Source organism: Bidens hawaiensis, unplaced genomic scaffold (assembly GCF_021521415.1).
Source record: "Bidens hawaiensis isolate Kalapana, Puna unplaced genomic scaffold, B.hawaiensis_p1.1 tig00014412_1, whole genome shotgun sequence".
Classification (NCBI taxonomy): domain Eukaryota; kingdom Viridiplantae; phylum Streptophyta; class Magnoliopsida; order Asterales; family Asteraceae; genus Bidens; species Bidens hawaiensis.
The window spans coordinates 357296-381893 of NW_027492252.1; the positions used below are offsets into that span (position 1 = coordinate 357296).

General features: G+C 38.5%; 1 protein-coding gene across 1 annotated transcript; it reads right to left on the bottom strand.

Moving 5' to 3' along the window:
• Positions 1–19493: 19493 nt before the first annotated feature.
• LOC143546685 (U-box domain-containing protein 4-like) lies at positions 19494–24338 on the bottom strand. Its single transcript, XM_077038298.1, has 5 exons — positions 24157–24338; positions 22847–23127; positions 21898–22014; positions 19927–21813; positions 19494–19840 (listed from the first exon to the last, which is right to left on the bottom strand). Exons 2-5 carry the CDS (start codon positions 23120–23122, stop codon positions 19781–19783), a joined length of 2340 nt encoding a protein of 779 aa, XP_076894413.1. The 5' UTR covers positions 23123–23127; positions 24157–24338; the 3' UTR covers positions 19494–19780.
• Between the last annotated feature and the right edge of the window lie 260 nt (positions 24339–24598).

A 24598-nucleotide genomic window follows, 5' to 3' on the forward strand; every position in this document is an offset into this window, starting at 1 on the left:
GCTTACTACCCAAGTTCGCTCAACTCATAAGTTCGCCTGAGCGAAGCGAAGTTAAGACCTCAGCGAATTAAAGACCTCAGCGAAGTTCTCTATTCAGCGAAGTTGACCTTCAAGCGAAGTTATCCTTAACTTCGCCTACTGAGCTGTTTTAATATTTTCTTTTTTTTTTCAGGTTTTTCAGGTTTTTACAAGGATGTCGTCTATCAACATCTCCGATTTGGTCAAGATGGAAGTTGAGGCAGGGTCAGCCACTAAGGCTCCGAGGTTGATGAAGGGAACAGACTTCGTGGCATGGAAGGACAGATTCATCCAATACATCAAATATCAGGATGCCAAAATGTGGGTGTGCATCCAGGATGGATATATCCCTCCAACTGCGCAATACGAAGGACGTGACGTGGTGAAGAAGTACAGTAAAATGGAGGACGAAGAAAAGAAAATGTATGAGGCCGAGAGCAAGGCCCATGCAGCGATAACAATGGCACTTCCTCAAGAAGTTCTCCATACGTTCCGAAAGTACACTTCTGCAAGAGAGCTTTGGGATGCTCTGGAAAACAGATTCGAGGGGAACGTAGGTATCCGTGCCTCAAAGATTAAACTCTTGAAGACCCAGTTCTCCGTCTTCAAATATTTGAAGAATGAATCTTTGGATGATATTATCACCAGATACTATCATCTAATGACAGAGCTTAGCAATTATTCGATTGCCTACCGAGAAGAAGAGATCGTCGAAAAGCTTCTCGATGCTCTCCCACCGAAGTGGGAAATGTACACCGTCCTTATGAGGGAAGACAGAGACTTTCCTAACTGTGATTTGGAAACTGCAGTAAACAAGCTCAGAACTTATGAGCTCAATATGGTTCGAAAAGAAACACCAACAGACCAGATACAAGACCCTGGTATGTATGGTGCAAAGATTAACTCAGGCTCAAGCTCGAGACCTGAATCTGCAGCTTTTTACTCAAAAGGGGAGTCAGGTCCCGACTCTCCTCATGATGGAAACGTTTCTGTAAACACGAATGGTGATGTATGTTTCGTTGCTGGAGGATCTAGTACTTCAAAGCCTCAAGCATCCACAAGTAGTTTTTCTGTAAATGCATCAAGCAATAATTATACCAAGATGCCTATGAGTGTAAAATCTGCTGAAGAGCAGTTTGCAGTCTATGCTTCATTTATTGCTTCCTACGAAAACTACATCCAGGGGAAGATTGTGGACCCTGCTGTTCTGGATGAGGATTATGACCAGATCGATGCTGATGATCTGGAGGAGATGGACTTGCAATGGCAAATGGCCATGATAGTAAGGCGAGTCAAGCGTTTCATGAATAAAACGGGGAGAAAGTTCGTTGGTGGTCGGCCCGGGTTCGACAAGTCCAAGGTAAGGTGCTACAATTGTCAACAGTACGGGCACTTTGCCAAGGAATGCAGAAATGAGAGGGTTGAACGTGAACAAGGTCGACCTACACAACACTCAGGAGTTAACAGAGAGATAAATGCCATGTTGACCAGAGAGGCAGGAGAGTACAACTGGAATCAACGCCCAAGTGGTTCTGGTGAACAGGCTAACATGGCTGAGACTGAAGCTGAAGAATGTGAGAAGGTTGAAGAAACAGAGAAAGCGAATGAAGAAGAAACCGCCTTCATGGCAAATGACAAAGATAATCGCTCCGAGGTAAGTCCTAAAACTATTTGTACTAGTTGTGAGAATTTGTCTGAGCAACTTAAAACAATAACTGATCAGTATGTCCATTTAGATGCTGACTTTAAAACTGTTAAAGAAGATCACCATTTTACGAAAGCAAGAGAAACGAGTTATAAAATTAAAATAAAAGCATGTGAAAAAGACGTTCAAAGCTTAAAAATTAAACTTGCTGAGAAAATTGAAATAATTGATCTTAGTTATGAAGTTTTGGAGGAAAAAACTAAAGTGATTGCTGATCGGGATAAACAGATTGCTGACCACCAGGTAAAGGTGGTGGAACTGAACCGCAAACTTGAGCAGTTCAGGAATTCCTCAGCCATCCTTGATCACCTCGTGAGTGATCCAGGTACCTCTGCAAAGAGGGGAGGAATCGGATATAATGAAGTTCCACCACCCTTTAACCACAACTATACTTATAATCCGAGTGTTCAGAAATCTGTCGATTTCGAAGTTCCTCAGACAACTCCAATCAAGATTACAAAACCAAATGTTAGCTGTGGCGAAACAAGTACGCCTGTTTCTAGTGTGAATATTTCTGTATCAAGTCCAGTCTCATCAGATTCGGATATGTTGTCCGAATCTGGTCAGACAAAAGAGAAGGTAGGTTTACCCACCGATGGAGATAAAAATGAAGTTTCTAAAAAGAGTTCTCCACTCAATCCGTACGTCCCACCTTATGTGAGACGAACGGCTGGTAACACTGCCTCTACATCCAAACCAACATTTGACAAGAAAATGGAGGGTAGATGTTGCTTTAGATGTAACAAGTTAGGACATCTTGTTGCAGATTGTCCTTTGAAACCGAGATTTAGAGATGTGAAGCCAAATAAAAATGAGGATAAGCGTCATTTTGTTCCTGCTAAAAATGAAAACTTTAAAAAATGCCAAAATGTAACGAATTCAAGTTTTCATAAAAACCAACCTCATTTTTACAACCAAACCACAAGAAATAACACTTTCTATTCTCAAAGGTTTGGAAGGCATTACACTCAATCTGCAGGGAGATTCCCTAACAGGACGTACAGAAATTATCCTGATGCTAACTTGAGAAAGCCAGGATACGGGATGTATCGATCCAAGACCAATTGGTCTTGGGTCCCAAGATTCTAACTCATTGTTTTATTGTGCAGGAACAGTTGAACAGGGCTGCCAACAATCTGTGGATTGTAGATAGCGGCTGTTCCCGGCACATGACTGGCAACAAACACTTGTTGCAAGATTTAAAACCTGTTCAGGGAGCTAGAGTTAGTTTTGCTGGTGAAAGCGGAGGAAGAATAACTGGGAGAGGAACTGTGTCAAATGGGAGAATGACACTTGAAAATGTAAACTTTGTGGAGGAATTAAAGCACAATCTGCTGAGTGTGTCGCAGATCTGTGATAAAGAATACACTGTCCATTTCACTAAGAATGAAGCGATTGTATTGAAGCCTGGTTTTCATATACCAGAAGAATGGATAGTAATGAAAGCTCCACGTGAAACGAATACATACGTGATGGATATGAGGTCTACTGAAATGGCCACCAGAGAATCATGTTTAATGACAAAGGCAAGCGAATCAGAATCAGAGTTATGGCACAGGAGAATGGGACATATTCATCTTCGTAAGATGAACTTCATTGTCAAAAATGGGCTTGTGATGGGCGTTCCCTTAAAGAGTTTTAACTTTGAAGATAAATGCATAGCGTGCAAGAAGGGAAAACAACACAAGAAAAGCCATCTCACCAAGACGATCAACTCAATTGATGGTACTCTAGAACTACTTCATATGGATCTCTTCGGTCCGGTGAATGTACAAAGTTTAGGCGGTACTTCTTACTGCTTGGTGATAACTGATGATTACTCGCGATACTCGTGGGTATATTTTCTGAAAACGAAAGACGAGACGACTCAGATGGTAAAGAATCTCATTACAAAAGTCGAGAACGTCATGAGTAAATCAGTTAAATTCATCAGAAGCGACAATGGGACAGAGTTCAAGAACTTTGAGATGGAAATCTTTTGTCTTCAGAAGGGTATTGAGCATCAATATAGCGCTCCGTATACTCCACAACAGAACGGAGTAGCTGAAAGGAAGAACCGAACGTTGATTGAAGGAGCCAGAACTATGCTGGCCGACTCAAAGCTTCCTGTGATGTTCTGGGCTGAAGCAGTTGCTACAGCCTGCTATGTTCTGAATCGGGTGTTAACAGTTAAGAGACTTGGAAAAACTTGTTACGAGCTTATGCATGGAAGGAAGCCCAACTTGTGCGGTCTTGAACCTTTTGGGTCTCCTTGTTCGATTTTGAAGACTAACTCGAAATTTGGTGAAGTAGCCGATGAGGGAATCCTAGTCGGTTATGTTGTTGGGACTCCCAACAGACGGGTCTTCAATACGACAACTTGCAAGGTGGAGGTGGTTTGTAACACCGACATTACTAGTTATCAACCGCCAAAACCAAGCAATGGACCTGCTGAGCTTTTTGACTATGTTAAACTGTTTAAGTCGTTTAACGTACCTAATTTGGAAATTGCTGAAGAAGACGAAAGAGTTGTGACGAAGATGATATTTGATGAGGAAGAGGAGCTAGTGCAACATCAGATGATAGAAAAATCTCAACCTTCCACATCAAACCCTATCGATACCTCTGCGGCCTCAACTGAAGATGAGTTTATTAATCCTTTTCACTCTCGGCCTGAAACTACCATAGATGAGATCTCTTCAAACTTGGAAGACAATTTACATGTCGGTGCTGTTCCGACCACGAGAATTCACAAAGATCACCCTTTGGAGAATGTTATAGGTGATGTGTCCTCTAGTGTACAAACCAGAAGTAGTTTGAATGAGCACACCTGTGTTTATACAAGCATTAAAGATACAGGTATTATGAATGAATGTCTGTACTCTTGCTTCATAAGCCAAATTGAACCAAAGAATTATCAAATGGCTTTGAAGGACAGCTCGTGGGTCGAAGCTATGCAAGAAGAGTTGGCTCAGTTCGAGAAAATGGAAGTTTGGACTTTGGTCGAAAAACCAAAGAATGTGCATGCTATAGGCACGAAATGGGTGTTCAAGTGCAAGAGAGATGAAAAAGGGATTATTGTGAGAAATAAGGCGAGGCTGGTTGTTAAAGGTTTTAATCAGCAAGAGGGTATTGACTACAATGAGGTTTTCGCTCCTGTTGCCCGGTTAGAAGCGATTCGATTGTTTTTGGCGTTTGCTGCTTTCAAAAAGATGAAGGTGTTTCAGTTGGATGTAAAGAGTGCGTTTCTTAACTGGAAAGTTGACGAGGTTGTGTATGTTGAGCAACCACCGGGTTTTCCTGACCCAGACTTTCCTGATCATGTATACAGGTTGAGCAAGGCGTTATATGGTTTACATCAGGCACCTCGTGCCTGGTATTCAACGTTATCGGACTACTTGCTGGAAAATGGTTTTGAAAGGGGTTTGATCGACAGTACGCTGTTTGTGAAGAGAGAAGGATGTGACTTCTTACTGGTTCAAGTCTACGTGGATGACATCATTTTTGCTGCATCAAGAGTATCCATGTGTCAAGATTTTGAGGCTGTCATGAAGAAACGTTTCGAGATGAGTGCTATGGGTGAACTAACTTTCTTTCTAGGATTGCAGGTTGATCAGAAGAAAGATGGGATGTTCATTCATCAAACAAAGTATGTTCATGATGTGCTGAAAAGATTCAAGATGGAGGACAGTTCTCCATATGACACTCCAATCTGCGTCAATCACAAATTGGGAGCTGAATCAGATGGTGACGCAGATGTGGACCCTACTCTGTATCGGGCGATAATAGGTTCTTTAATGTATTTAACTGCTTCTAGGCCTGATATAATGTTTTCTGTTTGTCTTTGTGCTCGCTTTCAGGCAAACCCAAAGGAATCTCACATGAAAGGTGTGAAGAGGATTTTGCGGTATCTCAAGGGCAAGCCGAAACTAGGATTGTGGTACCCAAAGGGAGGAGACGTTGAACTGGTGGCATATACTGATTCTGATTATGGAGGTTGTAATCAGAGTCGGAAGTCAACAACAGGAGGCTGTCAGTTTCTTGGAGGAAGATTAGTTTCCTGGCAGTGCAAGAAACAGACATCAGTTGCAATTTCAACTTGCGAAGCTGAATACATGGCAGCATCCAACTGCTGCTCTCAGGTTTTATGGATTCAGCAACAATTGCGCGACTATGGTCTGAATTTCTTACTCACTCCTATTTTAATTGATAACACTGCCGCCATCTCAGTAATTAACAATCCCGTGAAGCACAGTAAAACTAAGCATATTGACATTCGTCATCACTTCATACGGGATTGTGCTGAGAAGAAACTGATCAAGATCGAAAAAGTTGATACACTTGAAAATTTTGCTGACTTGTTTACAAAAGCGTTTGATAAATCCAGATTTCAAAACCTAATTGAGCTAAATGGGATGATCAATCCCGAGTAACCATGTCTTTGTTTTTGATTTAAAAAAAAAAAAAAAAAAAAAAAAAAAAAAAAAAAAAAAAAAAAAAAATGAGTCTTTATTGCTTAAAATTAGTCGGTTACCTCGGTTTGATGGACATCTCCTCGGATATGTTTTGGTCCTTGTTTTCGACTTAGGAAATGAGGATAGCCATTAACCGGAAGACTGAAAGTAACTGGGGCAGTGTTGACATGTTTTTCTTTCAGTTGCTGAAAATTAGTCGGTCATTCTTAGTAAGAAGGACACATACTTGCATGTGGTCGGTCCAGCTGATCCAATGGATCTTCAGGATAGCCGTTTACCTGATGACTTTGACATGATTGGGGCAATTGAATTCAAAACTTTATTTCGGGAAATGAAATTACTTTTCAAGTCTATTACTTCGTAAGAAGTTCTTTGCTGTGTTTAAAAGAAAATTGATCCAACCTTGGAAAATGATATATATACTGACTATGTGTGCCTAACTAGTGAAGTTATTAAGCTTAAAAGGCTTTAGAACAGTCATTGTATGACATGGTAATTTTAATGGTGCGTAAAAGTAGATGTGATACTAACTTATATTTTACTCGAATTTACGTGGAAACTCCTTAAGAGTTTTGTATGTCTTCATACATATCTTTTCGAAGGATAGGCAGAAAAGCGACTACCCAGTCATACACGAGCCCGTGAGTGTTCTGATTCCCGTGAAGAAAGCATTTCAAGACACTGCAGTGATCCAGATTCGGGACTTGCAGTAGTTTAGTACTCCGATGAAAATTCTTATGTTTGATTCAAAAAAAAAAAAAAAAAAAAAAAAAAAAAAAAAAAAAAAAAAAAAAAAAAAAAATACATGTATAATTTTTGTACTTATGAGAAATAGTGACAATAAACACGAGAACCAAAACGTCTCAAGATTTCTCATGTTTGGAGTAAGAAGAAAACGGGAAGCAGACAACGAGTATCTACAAGTTAATCAGACACTATGGGTCGAAGTCAATTCGGGGTGACTTGGGTATAGCCAAATACGCTTTGAGAATAGATAGAAGGCATCATTACCTCTGAGTTGTTGCCAACTTAAATTTTTGAGCTTAACTGAACCTTAATCCGTATCACAGAAACAATGAAAACCATTTAAGTTATTACATGCTTATAACCTGTTTCTCTATGTCATAATACAGCCAAACACGGATCCAAGTGACAGTCACATAGTTAGTATGATTCCTGTTCGGATCTTTTCTAAAACGTAGTGGTCCCTGGCCAGACTGAAATTTGATCCCTTATTTCGTTAAAATTTTATAAGTATTTTCTGTTTTTGTAGTTATATTTTTATTGTTGGTTACTGGGTCTTGATCATTTTTGTTTAACTTTTTTTGGTAACTTATAAGGATATATTCAAGATTTTTCAAACTGAAAGGGCTGTTTTTGTAAATATCGGGCGAAGTTGTTGAATCGGCGAAGTTGTACTTAACTTCGCTTAGGCGAAGTTAAGAATAACTTCGCCTGAACCAACTCAGCCCTATAAAAGGGGTTTTAAACAGTAAATTTTTTATTATTAACTTTTTCCGGCGAACTTAACCTTAATTCCGGTTAACATCTCTTATATACACTTTCGATTTCGATCTTTTGTTCTTTGTTTCTACTATACTGAGTGGTATGTGTTGTCGATTTCATCCTTTCATTCTCTTTATAATTTTACCTCGGGTCGTCGAACACTCGAAGAATCCTCGAAACCAAGGTTTTCGACCTCACGTTACGTGTTCATGGACGACCTTTTCGTCCATACACCATTGAAATATGTTGTTCTTCATGTTTATATCGTCAAATCGGTCCGAAAACATCGGATTTCGACCTCTGAATCCGAACAGTCGCCGATTCTGTTTCAGGCGAAGTTATGGTTTTGGCGAAGTTAATCTCAACTTCGCCAGACGCTTAAGTTCGCCTAGGCCGAAGTTATCCACAACTTCGCCTGGCGAAGTTAACCACAACTTCGCCGTGGCGAAGTTATCATCAACTTCGCCTTGGCGAAGTTATCCACAACTTCGCCTTGGCGAACTTAACTGTAACTTCGCCTTGGCGAAGTTATCCTTATCTTCGCCTATATCCTTTTATTTTAACTGTTTTGTAGACGAATTTACTGATGAAGCGAAGTTGTTCCCAACTTCGCCTCAACTTTAATTTCGCCTGTGTATCTTACATCACAACTTCGCACTTGCTACACTGCGAACTTGTGAGTTACATAAAACGTCTCTAACTTGATTTGTTTTGTGCAGATATGGCTGCAGTTGGAGGAACTGGTGGTGATGATGGTGATGAGCAACGACAATTCTTTCCAGCTCATAACCAATACATTACTTTGGATCCTGACGCACGAGGCGTTGACGACTACAGGGAGATTATCACTTTTCTCCAGAGATCAAGGGTGTTTCACGCGATCACTAATACACTACCCATATCTCTGCCTAACATACAAGATTTCTGGCAGACGGTGTATTATGATTGCAGACCTGAGCCTCCGGTGATGCGAGCAACCGTCAATGGTCAAAACATACAGTTTTCTTCGGAAGACATTCGGTTGGCTCTGCAGTTCGGCAATGAGACACGAGACGGCCCAACGGAGTTCGTAGCTCCTTTCCGTGACGGAGCATACTTGAGAATGGGTTATTCGGGTCCGCTGGGGGACTCGCAGAGGAGGAAAGGCTTTCTGCTGGACCAATGGCGTTTTCTGATGCACGTGTTAATTGTGTGCATGTCCGGCAGGAAAGCAGGAACAGACGGGATGGGTGCGACGATGCAATCTGCCATGACGGCCCTGACTTACAATCGTCGTTACTCTTTTAGTCAGATGATTTTCTATGAGATTGATCGTCAGAGACGGGCGACGGCGCGAGAACGATTTATCGTGTATCCGCGATTTCTTCAAATGATTATTAATCATGTCGCTCCGTCTCTACCGCAACGGCGTCCTATTCGATATGTTGAGTGTGTTACAAAGCGTATTTTTGCTCAATGTAGGACGTCGAGCACTCGTAGCAACCCTGAACGCCGTCCAAGGCATACTCCACTTTTCGGGTATCTCATCAACCCGGAGTATGTTCCTGCAGGAGGGGACGAGTTCAGGGATCCCCAACCACATCAGGCGGCAGCACCTCATGCTGTATCAGCTGCGCCTGTTGTATCTTCTGCTGCTGTGCCAGCTACTATTGCACAGACTATGTCCACGGCTGAAAACGTTGATCTGGATGCTGCTTTCAGTGGACACGGTTTGTTTGATATGGATATCTCGGGTCCTCAAGTTATGGATGCTTCAACAGCAGCTACTTCGGTAGCTGAATCCGAGTTAGATGAAACGTTTGCTGAGGCCAGACGGCTAATGGTGACTCGTGAAAGGATTTCGGGTAAGAGGCCGAGAGTTGAGGAAGAGGAAGGAGATGAGGAAGAAGCGGTACAACTTGTGATGAGACGTTCGCGACGAGAACAACTAGGTATGGCTACTGGAGCGGGGGAGACTTCAAGGCATGTACGTTTTGCTCCGCCTGTCTTGTCAGGTATGTCACTGCTTCCTACTACTGCACAGGTTACGACTGTCGAAGCGTCAGCTCCAGCAGTGGTGTCTCTACCACCACAACCGTTTGATCCACCGGTGGTAGTCGCACGCTTCGTTGATTCGACTATCACAACAACTGCAGGGTTACCAAGTGTACCACCTGCGGTCACTTCTGCTACTGATGTTCCACCAACTCCATTGCCTACTTCAGATGCTGAACGGATTACATCACTAGAGCGTATTGTTGCCGAACAGACTAAGACTATTGAACGCCTAGTGGAATCCAATCGACTACAAGCTGCCCTCCTGGTAGAACATGGCCGAATAATTGATGCCTTCAAGGATTACTTGGCATCTCAGGGGGAGAAGACGTGTAGGGGCGATGAGTTGAGAACGAAAAGACGAGAAGATCATGACGATGATCCCAATGCACCTTCGGGTGCAGGTGGTGAGCTGCCAAGAACCTCTCAGGCTCTTGGGGCTTCCACAACTGAGGGGGAGTCTACAGATGTAGCTGGTGATGTTGTTGTTGGTATGGGTGATGATGCTGATGTTGAGGACGTTATCGATGCTTTAAAGGAGTTGGATGATGAGGAAGACGATGAGTTTATGGATGATGACGACGTGTTGCCCGTGGATGAGATAGAGAGGATTGGGGAAAAGATTAATGTGGAAAATGTGTTAGAAGAAGGTGAGATAATGGATGATGATGTTGAGCATGACATTCCCGAAGTGGAAAAGTCGGGTGTTGGTGATGAAACGGTGTTGGATGAGACGATGTGGGAAGAGCAGCCTAGATGGAAGGAAGAATATGCTCATTGGTTTGTCAAGACCAAGAAGCCTGCTGTTCCAACCATGTTCAGAAAGAGCTACAATATTAAAGGGTATGCAGAGGCGAAAAAGGGGATTATTTGTTGGATCTATGATGCACAGCTCAAGTTGTTTGTGGTGAAGCGTTATGATGGCGTTCAATATTTCAAGAAGATGTTGAGATCGTTCAACACATTGCCTGAATGCGAAGTAAAAGATTTGGCCAGGTTGGGCCTGATAAACCGAAACAACGACAATATGGCTAGAATGATTGAGAAGATAATGTGGAAAGAAGGAGTAAAAGAAAAGAAGTTTGAGTTGCTAAAGCCACAAAAGGGAAAATTAGTGAAGGATACAGAGAGAGGTATGAGAGCAGATGGTAAACCGTGGATGGTAATGAAGTACAAACCAGTCCGATGTATCAAGGAGGTACCCATGAAAGCTATGCCTCGAGATGTGCTGAAAGATTTGAAATGGTGGTTTGTGGATTGTGAGACTGCAGAGGCAGTAATGGAGGACGAGGATGAACAAGAACTGCTTCGGGTTTACGACCCGATGCATCTTGTTAACCTGTCGCAAGCTGATCTGGAAGTACTCAACAACAAGAAGATCTTCTACATTCCTGCTTGGAAGGATCAAGCTAGGAGATATCAAAGTGTAGTGACAGTATGTGTGAGAGAAGGGGCGCACGCTTAGAGATGCAGATTACAAGATTCGAGATTTGAAGATCAAGATATGAAGCTACTGCCAAGGGGGAGTCTGTTGGTGCATGTTTGTCAGTAGTTCATAGTCTTGTAATTGTAATCGAGTCTGTATTGTAATTGTGTATTTGATTATGTTTTAGATTGTGTAACTAGCAAAGTTGTCAACAAGTTTGCTCAGGCGAACTTGTTGAACAAGCGAAGTTGTCAACAAGTTCGCTCAGGCGAACTTGTTGAATATGCGAAGTTACAGACAACTTCGCCTGTGGCGAAGTTGTCGTGTATATATTCACTGTTTCAGCCGAAACGTAAAGAAGTTGTTCGTTTAGGGTTTCAGTCAAGTGTTCGAGTTTAAGCAGACGTGTTTGCTAGTTCCAGAGTCTGTATTAGTGACTACGAGTCACGTGTTTGGTTATTAATATAACGTGTTTGATTCATTGCTCGTGTTCTTCTATATCTACACTCGTAACCTACCTACGCAGGGATTCCGCACCTGCGTTGTTAGAGAATATCCCGTGTACGATCCGTCCAGGAACCTACACCTACCATTCTACCAATACCATACTTATATCAAATATCTATTGTAAAAATAATAAAAATATTAGATTATGAAGCAATAAAAATAAAAAAAATAAAATAAAATAAAAGTGACTGGGCGCCACGTGGCACATAACGCCTAAGGGTAGAAAGTTATGACTGCACCCTCTTTTTACAAAAAACCATAACTCTGACTGGGTGCCACGTGGCACATGATGCCTAGATGAGGGGCATTATAACTACACATGGTCTAATTCCCTTGTTATAACACTGTCCAAAAGAAATAAAAGAAAATAAAATGGTACATCATATATTTTAAAACTCAAACCTAAATGTAAGTTAATCGACACACTTTATTAAATGTATTCTATTATAATAATACTAACAATAATATATTTGAATATTCACTAGTTGGTTTCAAGTTTAGAAAAATTACTTCAATTGAGATCATTGTTTCTTGAAATTATTAAAACTCGCATATGAGCCAACTGAGACTAATATTTTATAAAAACCAACTCAAAACAATTCAAAAGTGTAGGGCATATTAATATAATTTATGTTTATTTTAGACCATATCAAACACGTCATTTATTTATGAAGATAAGGAGGTTGAGATTGAGGACGTGACGGCTGAGGAATACCCTGATCTATTTCAACGATCAAACGTTGATCAGGATGCTCCTGTATTTACTAAAGAAAACGTCAAAGCAGCCGAAGATCACTTTGAGAAAGTATCAAAGGGTAAGGGCGTTGACACAAGATTTGATTCGAATCCTAAGCCGTCGGTTGATAATATTATTGAAATGTTCAAGTACCGGAGCAAACGAGCACATAAGATTATTGAGGCATACAGGCACGTAGATAAAGAACAAGAGCAAGAGGCCGCTGCACGTGCTAAAGCTAATCAAATGACTTCATTCAAAGCCGTGTCAAAAGTGCGAGGTGATATTATTTCATGGCATTATGATTCTGATTTAAAGGTCTGTATTGTGAAATGAGAGAACGGCGTCCAGTATTATGAAAACATTACTGACGTTCTCTCGTTACCGCGTTGGGATGTTCGAACCCTCACGTGTCGACCTTTCATTAATCTTGGGGGAAATCGTCGAGCAGATTGGTTTCATCAACATTTGCTCTTCGAGGTAAACCACGGTTTTAAATTCTTCAAGCCACAGATTCCAATCCGTAAGCGTATTGACGAGATAGATCCAAGAACGTGCTGGAGGAAGCTCGTGCTTAAAGTTAAACCGCCAAAGACGATGAAGCGTGTACCAATCAAGACGCTTAATCAACATATTTATTTATCGTTCAACCGTTGGTATTATGACAATCGTACTGGCGAGGCTGTTATTGTTTTGGGAAAGGGTTTAAAGACCGAGCTGATTAAGATTATTGATCCAATGTGGCACATGAATTTGACTGAGACTGACAATGACGTGCTATTCAAGAATAGAATATTGATCGAGCTTCGTGAAGGCTATGACCGAGCATGGAATTCATAGCTTCAACGTGACCGAGCATAGAATATTGATCGTTGGTATTATTGATCCAGTTTCAACGTGTCGTTCTTGTATGTCACGAGTACGGAATTCACAGCTGTCGGGACTGGCAGACGAAGCGCTTCAATTAACTTAAAGACAAAGAACTCAAGACGAGGGGGTGTCTGTTAGTGCACGTTTTTGCGTCTCGAGTCTTTGTATTTATTGTTTATTTTAATGATAAAGATATTTATATTTAAGTCTAGTTCGTTAAGGTAATACTAGTTCGTTAAGGATATTTAACTAACTAGTCTGTTAAGTTAATGTTTCTCCCATTCGTTAAGGATGTTTAACGAATGGGATCTTAGTTCGTTATGTATGTTCTCATTCGCCATGGAATGTTGACGAATGGGACATAACAAATCAATGATTCGTTATGTGTATTGTTATTTGTTTGTAATGTAACGAAGTGGATGCTAATTTGTTACGGCCAGTGTAATGAATTAGCTCCATCTTCTATATATAGAGGTTCATTCCTCTGTTTAATTTAAGTTTTGATTTTAAAGTAACTACACTCTGTCTATTTTCTCTCTCGATCAAACTTCGTTAATCTATTACTAATATACATAACATAACATAATACAACTAATACATTATATATATATATATATATATATAACATAATTAAGCAGTAATCATGAACTAGATACTATTACGGGTTTAGATCTAGGTTATTCTATTGTAGATCTGGTTTGACTCCGTTTGGTTTAACAATTAACATGTTGTATGTAAGACTTGAGTATTATTATTTTTAAGTTTAGTTTAATGAGTTACATGGTATTGGGTATGTGGCAACCATCCTCGGTTTTATTCCGAGTCAAGGACCGAACCGAAACTGAACTCTTGTTTAAACACTTTATTTGAACATGTTGTATGTAAACTTGAGTATTATCATTTCTAAATTATTTTAATAAAGTTATATGGTATTGGGTATGTGGTGACCATCCTCGGTTTTATTCCGAGTCAAGGACCGAACCAAGACCGAACTAAACCGAGTTCACTCGCTTAAGACACACTAGTGTGTTTTGGGCTACCGAATCTCGTTTTCTTCAAAAAACTATATTATAAACTAATTTTAACTTGTTTTCTCAAAATACTTGATATGTCGGATCCAACTTGATCTTATAAAAAGTTTGGACCGACAAAGCCAAACACCCGCTTAACGGAGGTTAAGGTTCTTCTTAGCAGAACTACACATTTGGTTAAGCTTCTTTTGATTTCATTGAGCTATCTCATAACATTTATCACTTTGGAATCTCGACTTCGGGCTTGACCAATTGTCAAGACTCGAACCGACAAATCCGAAACACTAGTAAAATCTCGTCTTAGTATCTATTTAACAAAGGGTCTTGTAACATAATTATACCCAAATATTTACTTTACAAAGGTTAAGTAAAACTAATAAATAGAATATCGAGACCCGATTTCGGGTAAACGTACTTTTCAAAAACCATTACTTTAAATTCTTATGTATTTACATTTTAACTCTCAAACTTTAATTATTTATCTTACTTGTTATGTTATTCCATTTTAAGCTTTTAGTATCCATCAACTAACTCAATACCCTTTATAATCTAGGCCTTGTCCGTTGAACTTACCTTCCCGTTTTATCGCAAACTAATCCTTCAAGTTATTTATTTCACTTGAGTACATTTCATCCCCCGTTTTCACTTTTATACTTTAGGGGTAACATGCATACTTATTCCAAACAAGAATGATTTATAATACTCGATCCTCAAACCACAAACTTTAGGGTGTATGATACTAGAATACTTGCTCTATTGTGTGTTGTATGTTTCATATAGTTACGTGCATGAGTGTTTATTTTTATATTGTTGTTGAGCCTCAATAAGTATGATCATACGGAGCCCTAACTACTTTAGCTTTGTGCTAGTAGAATATGGCCTCATTATCCAAGTATGTCGGTTGTTACCGATTAGAAAGGATCCTCATTTATTTTATGATTTATATACCGCAATACTTGCTCTTATTTATAGTTTCATATACGATTTGTGAATTTTGCCTCATATATATATATATATATATATATATATATATATATATATACTCAAAACTATGAAAGCTCACCAACATACGTGTTGACAAATATTATTTTATGCATTGTTACAGGTTTGATTATTGGTTGATTGGAGTTTGAAGAGGCTATCTTATTTTGAGACCGTTAGGTTGCTAGAAGAATGAACAATTAAATTCTTATATTTGGTGTTATTTTGTATGAACAAGATGTGCTACTTGGGTGTTTGAATGAAATTAATGAGTTGTTTAAATATTGTCACTTTAATAGTGTCTTGTGTTCTTGGGCAATCCGTTGCAACCCGGCATGTTCCGCCGCCTTTGGTCGGGGTGTGACAAGGGTTAACAAAAAGAAATATAGTGTTAATTGGTTATAAGATAAAGAACAAATGTTTAAAAGAATCTTTGTAAAACCGATTCCCTTCTGCTTCTTTTTACTTCATTGACAGAGAACTAGAGATGGTTCGTATTAACTATACTTTTTGTAAATTATACCATGTTTTGTTTATTATACTATATTTTGTAAATTGAAGTCCTAGTAAGTTATCCATCATGCATGTTTTACAAAGTAAACAAATTGGTCCTAAATCTATAATAAGTTTATATAAAGAAAGAAAAAAAAAAGTAAACAAAAGATATGATAATCTGTTAGAAGAATGATGTTAAAAATAGTGTGAATTATTAGTAGTTTACATGCTAGCTAATGTTTTATTTTAATAGTACATAAATGGTGCTTAAATTAAATCACCGTATAATATAGTTGTTAATATTTGGTAAAATAATTATTTTAAAACAATGCATGAATACCAAAACATAATCATGAATACCAAAGCAAACTCTAAATTATAATAATACTAGTTGTTTGACCCGCCGCATCACGGCGGGGTCTGTAATAATTTTGTATTTATTTGTGTACTAAGGTTCACAATAGTAATTAAATACGGGAGACTCAGGAGACTGTCGCTTTGATGACACTTTCAAACAAATAACAATAGAAACAAATGGCTACGTAAAAACAGATGACAAAAACTTGAAAAATAGACACGAATTGTAAAAACGTTATTAAAATTGAATAGATCTACTTTCCTGTAGCTTAAAGCTTCTCCTAACACCTATTTGCAACTTTCTTCTAGCCTTGTTTTCTTCTGAATTCTGCACCTGCAAACTCAACAAAACAAATGTAATTAATATCAGCCGTTGCATCTAAAGAATGGTAACAGTGTAATACTAACTTATGGCAATTGTGGTGTTGTGTTGGTGTATAGAATTGCAAGTTTTGATCCATTACAACTAACGAATGGTGGGAATTATCTATTTTAATAAGCGAACACAAATGTAAATACTAAAATAATTACCTAACAATTGAGTTGCAAGCCAAGATGGCAGCCATGCACTGATGCACCATGAACCTGAATATATTTTACAGAACACAAAATAAGGGTTGTAAAATGCAAGTAAAATCACTCAAATCTGCTTAAAATACAGTGAAAGGAAACACGAACATGGGAAAGAGTAATGGCATTGAAAGATAGCTCAGTTTTAGGTTTTATCTCAGTCAATTCTTTAATTTTCGATGTTGCTTCAAATTTTGCTGCAGGATGAGATCTGCTAGAGTGTCAAAAGTGCAGCTCCATGATCCTGAAAGTCAGTTTTAACACTTATGTTAGGATACAACCATTACTGCGAGATGGTTTAGTAAATGAATGTTTACATGTTAAGAGACCGTTGAAGTTGCTCGATTTTTGGGGGCTCAGATCTGTATCTCAGGGATTGAGAAAGAGAAAGTTTGGGTTACGTGATGGCTGCAAGTTCATGATTGCTTAGCCCCACCAAGCCACAATTTGGATCATTGATATATCGTTAAGTTAAGGCAATCATCATAGCCAACATGCAAATTCGTAATATATATCAACCTGCAAAATACAAAACAGAACCCAAAATATAAGCAGAAAATAGGTGAAATTAATAAATATGATTTTGAGAACCCTAGAGATCGATCTTTCTTTTGTGAAACCCTTTATACCTGTAATTAATAAATATGTTTTTTTTTAAAGAACAGAGCCAAAGAAACATGATTTTAGTAAATAGAAATCACAGCATATAATAATTAAGCCAAGTATTGTATTATGTAACATTCTTAAAGAAGAGAAAGTCATGTTTACACTTATTAAACATCCATATTAAGGTCCTAGATATTTAAAATAACTATTTCTACAATTTACATACCTGCATAGATGGCATTCCTATCCTAAGTCCATTAGAATCCCCCCCATCAGAAACTTCTAATCAACCTCAGGAGTTGATGTTATTGGAATTTCTCACAATCTAGTCCAACATAGTATCTGCATTAATTGCAAACCTCCTATGGCTAAACTGACATGTAAACCAAAAAAGAACAACAACTAAAATCCTCAGATGCAAGTAATAAAAATAGATAGTCAGAATAAATAACCTGTAATCGATCAAGGGAAGAAGACGAAGAGCTGGAGCTATGGGGACGAATAGGTCATTGTATATTGACTGATTGTTATTGAGACATATTATATTGATATTGACCATTGTTATTACATTTTATTTGACCTCAATACCCGAGCATTTATCCACCTATGGGGACGAAGGGCATCAATCGAGGCACTTTTGACGTGCTCTATCTATGGCAGAGCGTTAGTCCACAACGTCTCTATATCATTGTGCGATGAGAACATTAACTGATTACTGAGAGGCGTATGGATCGATCCTAGGTAAATTGTTACTGGAGTGAGATTGTTAGGTGTGTGTGCCCACATTCCTATCTCAGTTAATTATTGGTGCATTAGTCTGCAGCTAATGTACATAGTGTTATTGTTATAGTTGTCGTTACTGGCTCACATGGGTATTTCCATAGATATATTATTATTGTACTGATTCATAACTGATAGTTCAGCGTGTAGTGTCTTTGTTATCGTTAAATTGAAATCGTAGGTGTTCCTTAACAAACTGTAATTGCTTCTTCCTTGATTGTTCATCGCATCGTTCTAAATCGTATATTATTACTGCTATTGTTTCCTCCATTACGGGGCAATTTTTGGCTCAGTCGTGTTTCTTTATTTTGTGTTCTTTAATTTGTTACATGTACTCAAAGGAACCAGGGAAATGTGTGATAAGAGAGTAAAAGTAAAAGACTAGAAGTCGGAAAACAAGGAACCTAAACAATTTCTTTTGAGTGAATCAACTTTATTTATTTTCGTTGTCAATGGTGTTGAACATTTTTGGTATTGAATGATTTTAAACTTTTAAATTTGGATTTTTATTTATCGTATCGAGTGACACGTCGGCCCTAACCGAGCTGGATTGTTACATATTATATCTAGGTTTCGATCTTTAATCTTCCAGAGTTTAATTTAGTTTCAAGTTTATACAAAATTTTATGGTACCAAGTCATTATTTTTTTTATTTCGAAAGTTTTGCTGGAAACAATGACAACTGACAACACTGTATTTCGAGGTGTAAAGGAGTGAACCTGATGCTCTCAACTCTTTTTCAAACCAAAACTCTATCTAAGCAATAGGAAATTAGTTCCAAGGCTTGTCATGTTATACTTCAGACCCATAATGTCAAACTTCTTGAGACTTGCATTACATGGTCGACTTTGCTTATAGTGGTGTTTAGTGATCCAACGGTGTAACCCCAAGTGAATGTATGAGTATTGCTGAGTAGTTGAGATGGCTTTTACATGAAAAAATAACTAGATTTATAAGAGGTATTTTGGAGCTCTTAATGATTACTCTTGGTCAAGTGGCATCTCAAAAGGGTATGTGAACTGAATCGCTAAATGGCTGGAATCGAGATAATATCAGGTTTCTAAAATGAAAACTTTATTCTGGTTTTTTGGATCGGCTTCGGGCTGGCTTTCCCCGTGTGGGTTGCGTTTAAAAGTGAGAGACCTATATAGGAGAGGGTGAAAGGTTGGGCAAAATAGTCTGGGAAAGGGGAGGGCTGGGGTTGTAAACTCGTTTGATTTTCAAGAGCTTAAGCTTGACTCGATTCGAGTTCTATGTTTAAAGCTCGAGCTTCGATCGTTTACCAATTTACAAATAATTTTCTTATTTATACATGTCTTTATAAATAATAATATTTGATATGTAACTCTATGCTAAAAAGATTATATTCGTGTATAGTTTTAACTGTAAACTCATACTTTGAAAGTTGAAATAAAAGTATGAGTACCACATAAAAAGTTGAACAATTCACCTTTTAACCATCCAAATGAATCTTCCAAATACAAGAAGAAAATGTAAAACTAAAAAGAAATGAACAAACAAACTCACACTACATTAGACTGACTGCAAATATAACCACAAAGATTATTCACTCCATCTATCTCCACTTCTTGCCTTCTATTTCATTCTTTCCACACAAATCAAGACCTCCATATGCAACATTAGCCAATAGATGTACACTGTATACAAATCTTACCATCAACCTTCTAAATTACCAATTTACCCTCATCCCCTCCCTCCATTACCATGTCTCTGGGTCCTAAAATAGCTGAGCAGCGACTGCGCCTGCATCAAAAAGAATAACGGGCGTCAAAATCACAAATTACTAATTTACCCTCACACATTAAAGAGGAAAAAAACACAAAAAATACCTTTTCCTTGGCTCGTGGAGTACCCGACTGTGACAAAGCAACCAGAGGTGGGACCGCACCCTCCTGAAGAACCATGTTACAAAACCGACTACTATTGGTGCACAGCTGTAACAAGGCGGCTGCAGCATTCTCCTTCCCTCTAGCTGAACCCAACTCAACAACTTCAACCAGAACCGGAATCCCGCCCTCTTGACCAATAGCAGCTCGCCCCTCGGGAATTGTTGCAAGGTTTGACAGAACCGCAACCGCCTTATCAACCATCCCTGCTGCGGGGTCCATCAACTCCACAAGGTACCTTACTGCACCCGCCTGCACAATGCGCGCCTTGTTTTCATGGAATATTGACAGGTTAAATAAAGCCGTTGCTGCATCTTTTTTCCCTCTTGGAGTCCCGTTTCCCAATAAGTCAACCAACGGTCTAATTGCACCCGACCTCCCGATTCTTATCTTGTTATCTTCAATAACCGAGAGGCTAAAAAGAGTTGCAGCAGAGTTTTCTTTAGCCTCCGAGCTCCCGGTTTCAAGCACATGTATCAGTGGCTCGATTGCATCCGCATTTGCAATGGCGGATTTGTTGTTGTCATTTATCGATAGATTTAGAAGCGCGGTGACCGCATTTTCTTGAACTTCTTCATCGGTTGACCGGAGGAGACCAATTAATAAGCTGATGCCACCACAGTTTGCTATAACAATTCTGTTATCCATATTATGTCTAGCAAGTAACCTAAGTTCACCGGTCGCCTTCTTTACTACATCAATCGAAGTGCTGCTTAATTCCTCAACCAGTTTTTTAACTTGGGTTTCCACTCCAGTAAGGTCAGGGTGTGTTTCGGCAGATGGGGAAGAAACTATTCTCGGTCCGTACCGTTCCGATGGCCTGCGCCATAACTGGTTTCTGGGTCGGGTTTCAAACCGTGGGGAGAATTGTGGGGTGGTGGGGGTAGTGGCGGCAGAAGCGGGCTGTGATTCCGGTGCTACCTCTCCGGACACATCACTGCTGTATGCTGTTGCCGTTGGTACCGCAGGCGCCTCGTTTGCTTCATGAGATAGCTCTTGGGAAAAGCTTGTATTGGAATGCGTACTGGAAGTTGAAACCGTTCTCTGATGACCCTCGGTCAACTTTTCAGTCAACCCACCACCAGCTGATGACTGTGCACCAGAATCTAGACGTTGGCCTATAGAACCCGTCAACTCGTGCCCGTTTTCAGGCAAGGAATCCTCTGAAGATGATTGGACATGATGGGTGGTCCCACTGGATGAGATTAGGCTTTTCTCAGGTGAACCTATGGTGGCCCGCGCTGACTCGGGTGACTTAGGTGGAGTCAAGGTCACGGTTTTCACAGGGTCTGGGAGCTTTATATTGTTTAACTCACACCAATTTGCAATTAGTGCCTTGACAGTGTAATTAGGTATAAGATTAGTATGTGCAAGAGTTTGCATGGTCTTAGGGCAAACCGTAAGCCCGAGATCAAGCCATTTACGGATATACCCTCGCTCATACGTCTGTCCAGAAGCCACAATTACAGGGTCAGTCATGAGTTCAAGTGATAACGGGCAACAGAAATCAGGAGGTATGGGCACAGGGTTAGAGGTTTGGGCCTGCTTGGCCTCGATTAAACAATCGTTCATGTAGGTCACGAGGGCAATCGTTTCCTCAATGCACTCTAAATCTTCCGATTTTTCAGCTTGTTCAGCATTTTCCTTTAATTTTTCTAGTGCAACAGCCTCGATTAGAAGCTCTTGGTTCGACTTCAAGTTAAGAAACTCGGAAATCTTTGACCTGCTATCGATATTAGGTCCAGACCCCTCTGCTTGATCCTTTATAGCTTTTGAAAGAATGGCTGATGATTTCTCATAACTCATATGCTTAATTTTCTGTATGCAATGCTGCAATCAATTGTAACACGTATAAGATAAATCCATATAAAGTGATTTACTTCATAGTAATATGAGTCATTGTTTTTAGCATACCTCAAGTGATGTTGAACTTAATTCCTCAGGAAGATCTTTAGGGGAAGATTTCAGCAGCTCAAAAACCTGTAAGCTTTGAGCCCGCACCTTTGCGAACAAGGATTCAACTTGCATAACCTAACAATGCAAACTGATTATAAGATTCCAATATATACATATACACACACGTTCATTTCAAAAGCAGCAATAATATGTTGAGAACCGTGTATGAATCATTACCGGCAGTTCACAACATAATATTTTTTAACTGAATTCCGCTACATATAAGGAGAGATTGAGAGAGAAGGTTGTTCAAGATATCCAATTATAAGTAGAGAACTGCGAGAATCAAATATACATCTGTACCTAAAGCTTTAACTATGATGCAAAAAGTGGTAATGTAACCCCATAACCGTATCTCTTTCTATATCTCCCACTACATTTTTCAACACTACATACAAGAGCTGAAGCCCAATAGCCCATACGTAGTTATCTACTCAAATTGGTATATACTGAATGCAATATATATACAACGTTCATTTCATAAACAGCATGTTAAGAACTGCATTAAATCTTGTACAACTATATAAATTGACTAAAATGCATGTAAATTTCAAAAAATTTAAAATCTCTTTTGAAACAATATTGATAGTCTTTCAAATAAATGCATATATGCACAGTTATATGCATAAAATTTTTGCATGTTATAATAAAAAAACTTCAGTAAAGGAGAAATATAATAAAAAAAAAAAAAAGTGAAAAAAAAAAGATTAGAAAAACTGTTTTTTAAGTTTACCCATTTTATTGAAGTGTAACTATACGTCCTGTGTGGTTCTCGCGATTTTCGACATACTATTGGTTCTGAAAAGAACACGCCCCTATATATACGTACATATGTATATGTGTGTGTATATACATGTGTGTGTGTGCGCGTGCATGTGTCTTGGAGGTGTTGATGATAAAGACATACAAAGTAAACTTTACTTATCAATGGATGACTATCTTCAATAAGCTCCTTGAGATCATTAACATATTGACTCAAGCCTGCAAATTCTTTTTGAAGTGACTCATCAGAAGCCACTTCAATATCAGCAATAGACTCCAGTACTGGCTTAACTAACTTGAGTATATCTTTAATCTTTTGCTGGTACATTTGAACAAGTTCTGAAGTTCTGTTTTCATGACACTGCAGATTAAAGAAACTTGAAATGTTTTTGAGAAGGACTTTCAGCACTGATATCTCCATCAAACCTGCAAATAACCCACAAATCATCATCTAAACATTATTATTGCTATTAATAGGTGTAGCAGATACATTTTCTGATGTCAAATAGATCAATCAAGTGATGTGATACTATGAACATCACGACAAAATAAGGTGTCAAATTAGCATTTAGGTGGTGATTATCAACAATAAACCCTGATCAATAAGTATGAAAGAAGGTAACGAAGTTTTCAAAAATGATCATGATGATAGCAGGCTTGTTAACATATTTACTTTTGACTGTATGAGTTGCAAATTCCAACTCGTCTTACCAGGGGGGGGGGGGGGTTAATCTATTTTAGTGCTGATCTTGCATGGCTTAAAATTCAGTTATACCTCATCCTTTATAGATTCTAAAAATTATGAGGTGACAGAAAGAGGCAGAAACAACCATAGTGGATCAGTCATTCAACATCCTCACACAATTGACAAGGATAATAACATGAGAGCAACAGAATAATATGTGAGAACTGAGAATGTGTACTAGAACAACTTTTAATATACATCTTACAATTGATAAGATTATTTGATGCAGTTTTGGAAGCGATCAATGACTCGAGACACTTAATGACTAATCAAAGGTCTTAATCAAAAACACTCTAAGATGTATACACTTATCTTATTTGTACTTTATAGTATAGTACCTACCTATCTTTGTTGTTAGTCTTATTGTATGTATAGATGGAATCCTTATAAATAATTAAAGGCAAGTATTAAGATGAATTGTTGTGAAAATAGGGCAATAGGCCTATCAGATTCACCACCACATTACAACTTAGAAACAAAACCTAATCAGTAATCAGGTACTGAAACACACAAATCATCAACACGGTTAATAATCTAGCTGCAAAATTAAAGCTAATAATGTCCAAATTCAATCATATAAACAATAGACTTAACTGAACTCAAAACGATGATTGAAATACAAGGTTGAATTGGTCATCAATAATAATAATAATAAAAAAGATACGATTAATATGAAATGAAACCCTAGACAGAAAGATGAAGAGTAACACCTGGAGACGTAGGCAAACAGATCGGCAGTTGATATTTAGTTGAACAACCTCCCAATTATTCAGAAACAGAAAGAAAGAAAGCAGAAGACGGTATGAATGTATGATGCCTGATGATGAATTTGGGAGCACAGCACCTCTATTCTCATTGGCTTTTTATTATTTCTTTATTTCTCATATTTATATTTATATTTTTGGATTTATGCTTGTTAATTAATTGGTACCCAAAAATATCAGAATTGGTTCCATTTCTTTTTGTACCATAATAGGACGTCCCAAATAAATAGTTCTTTTTTAAAATATATTACAAGAAATATATATATATATATATATACTTTTCACTAAAATACTTTATGATACACAGGATATATGTTCACTTTTTATTTAAAATAAAATTAATATAATGATACTCTCTCATTATATAAGGGAAATACCGTGTACAAAA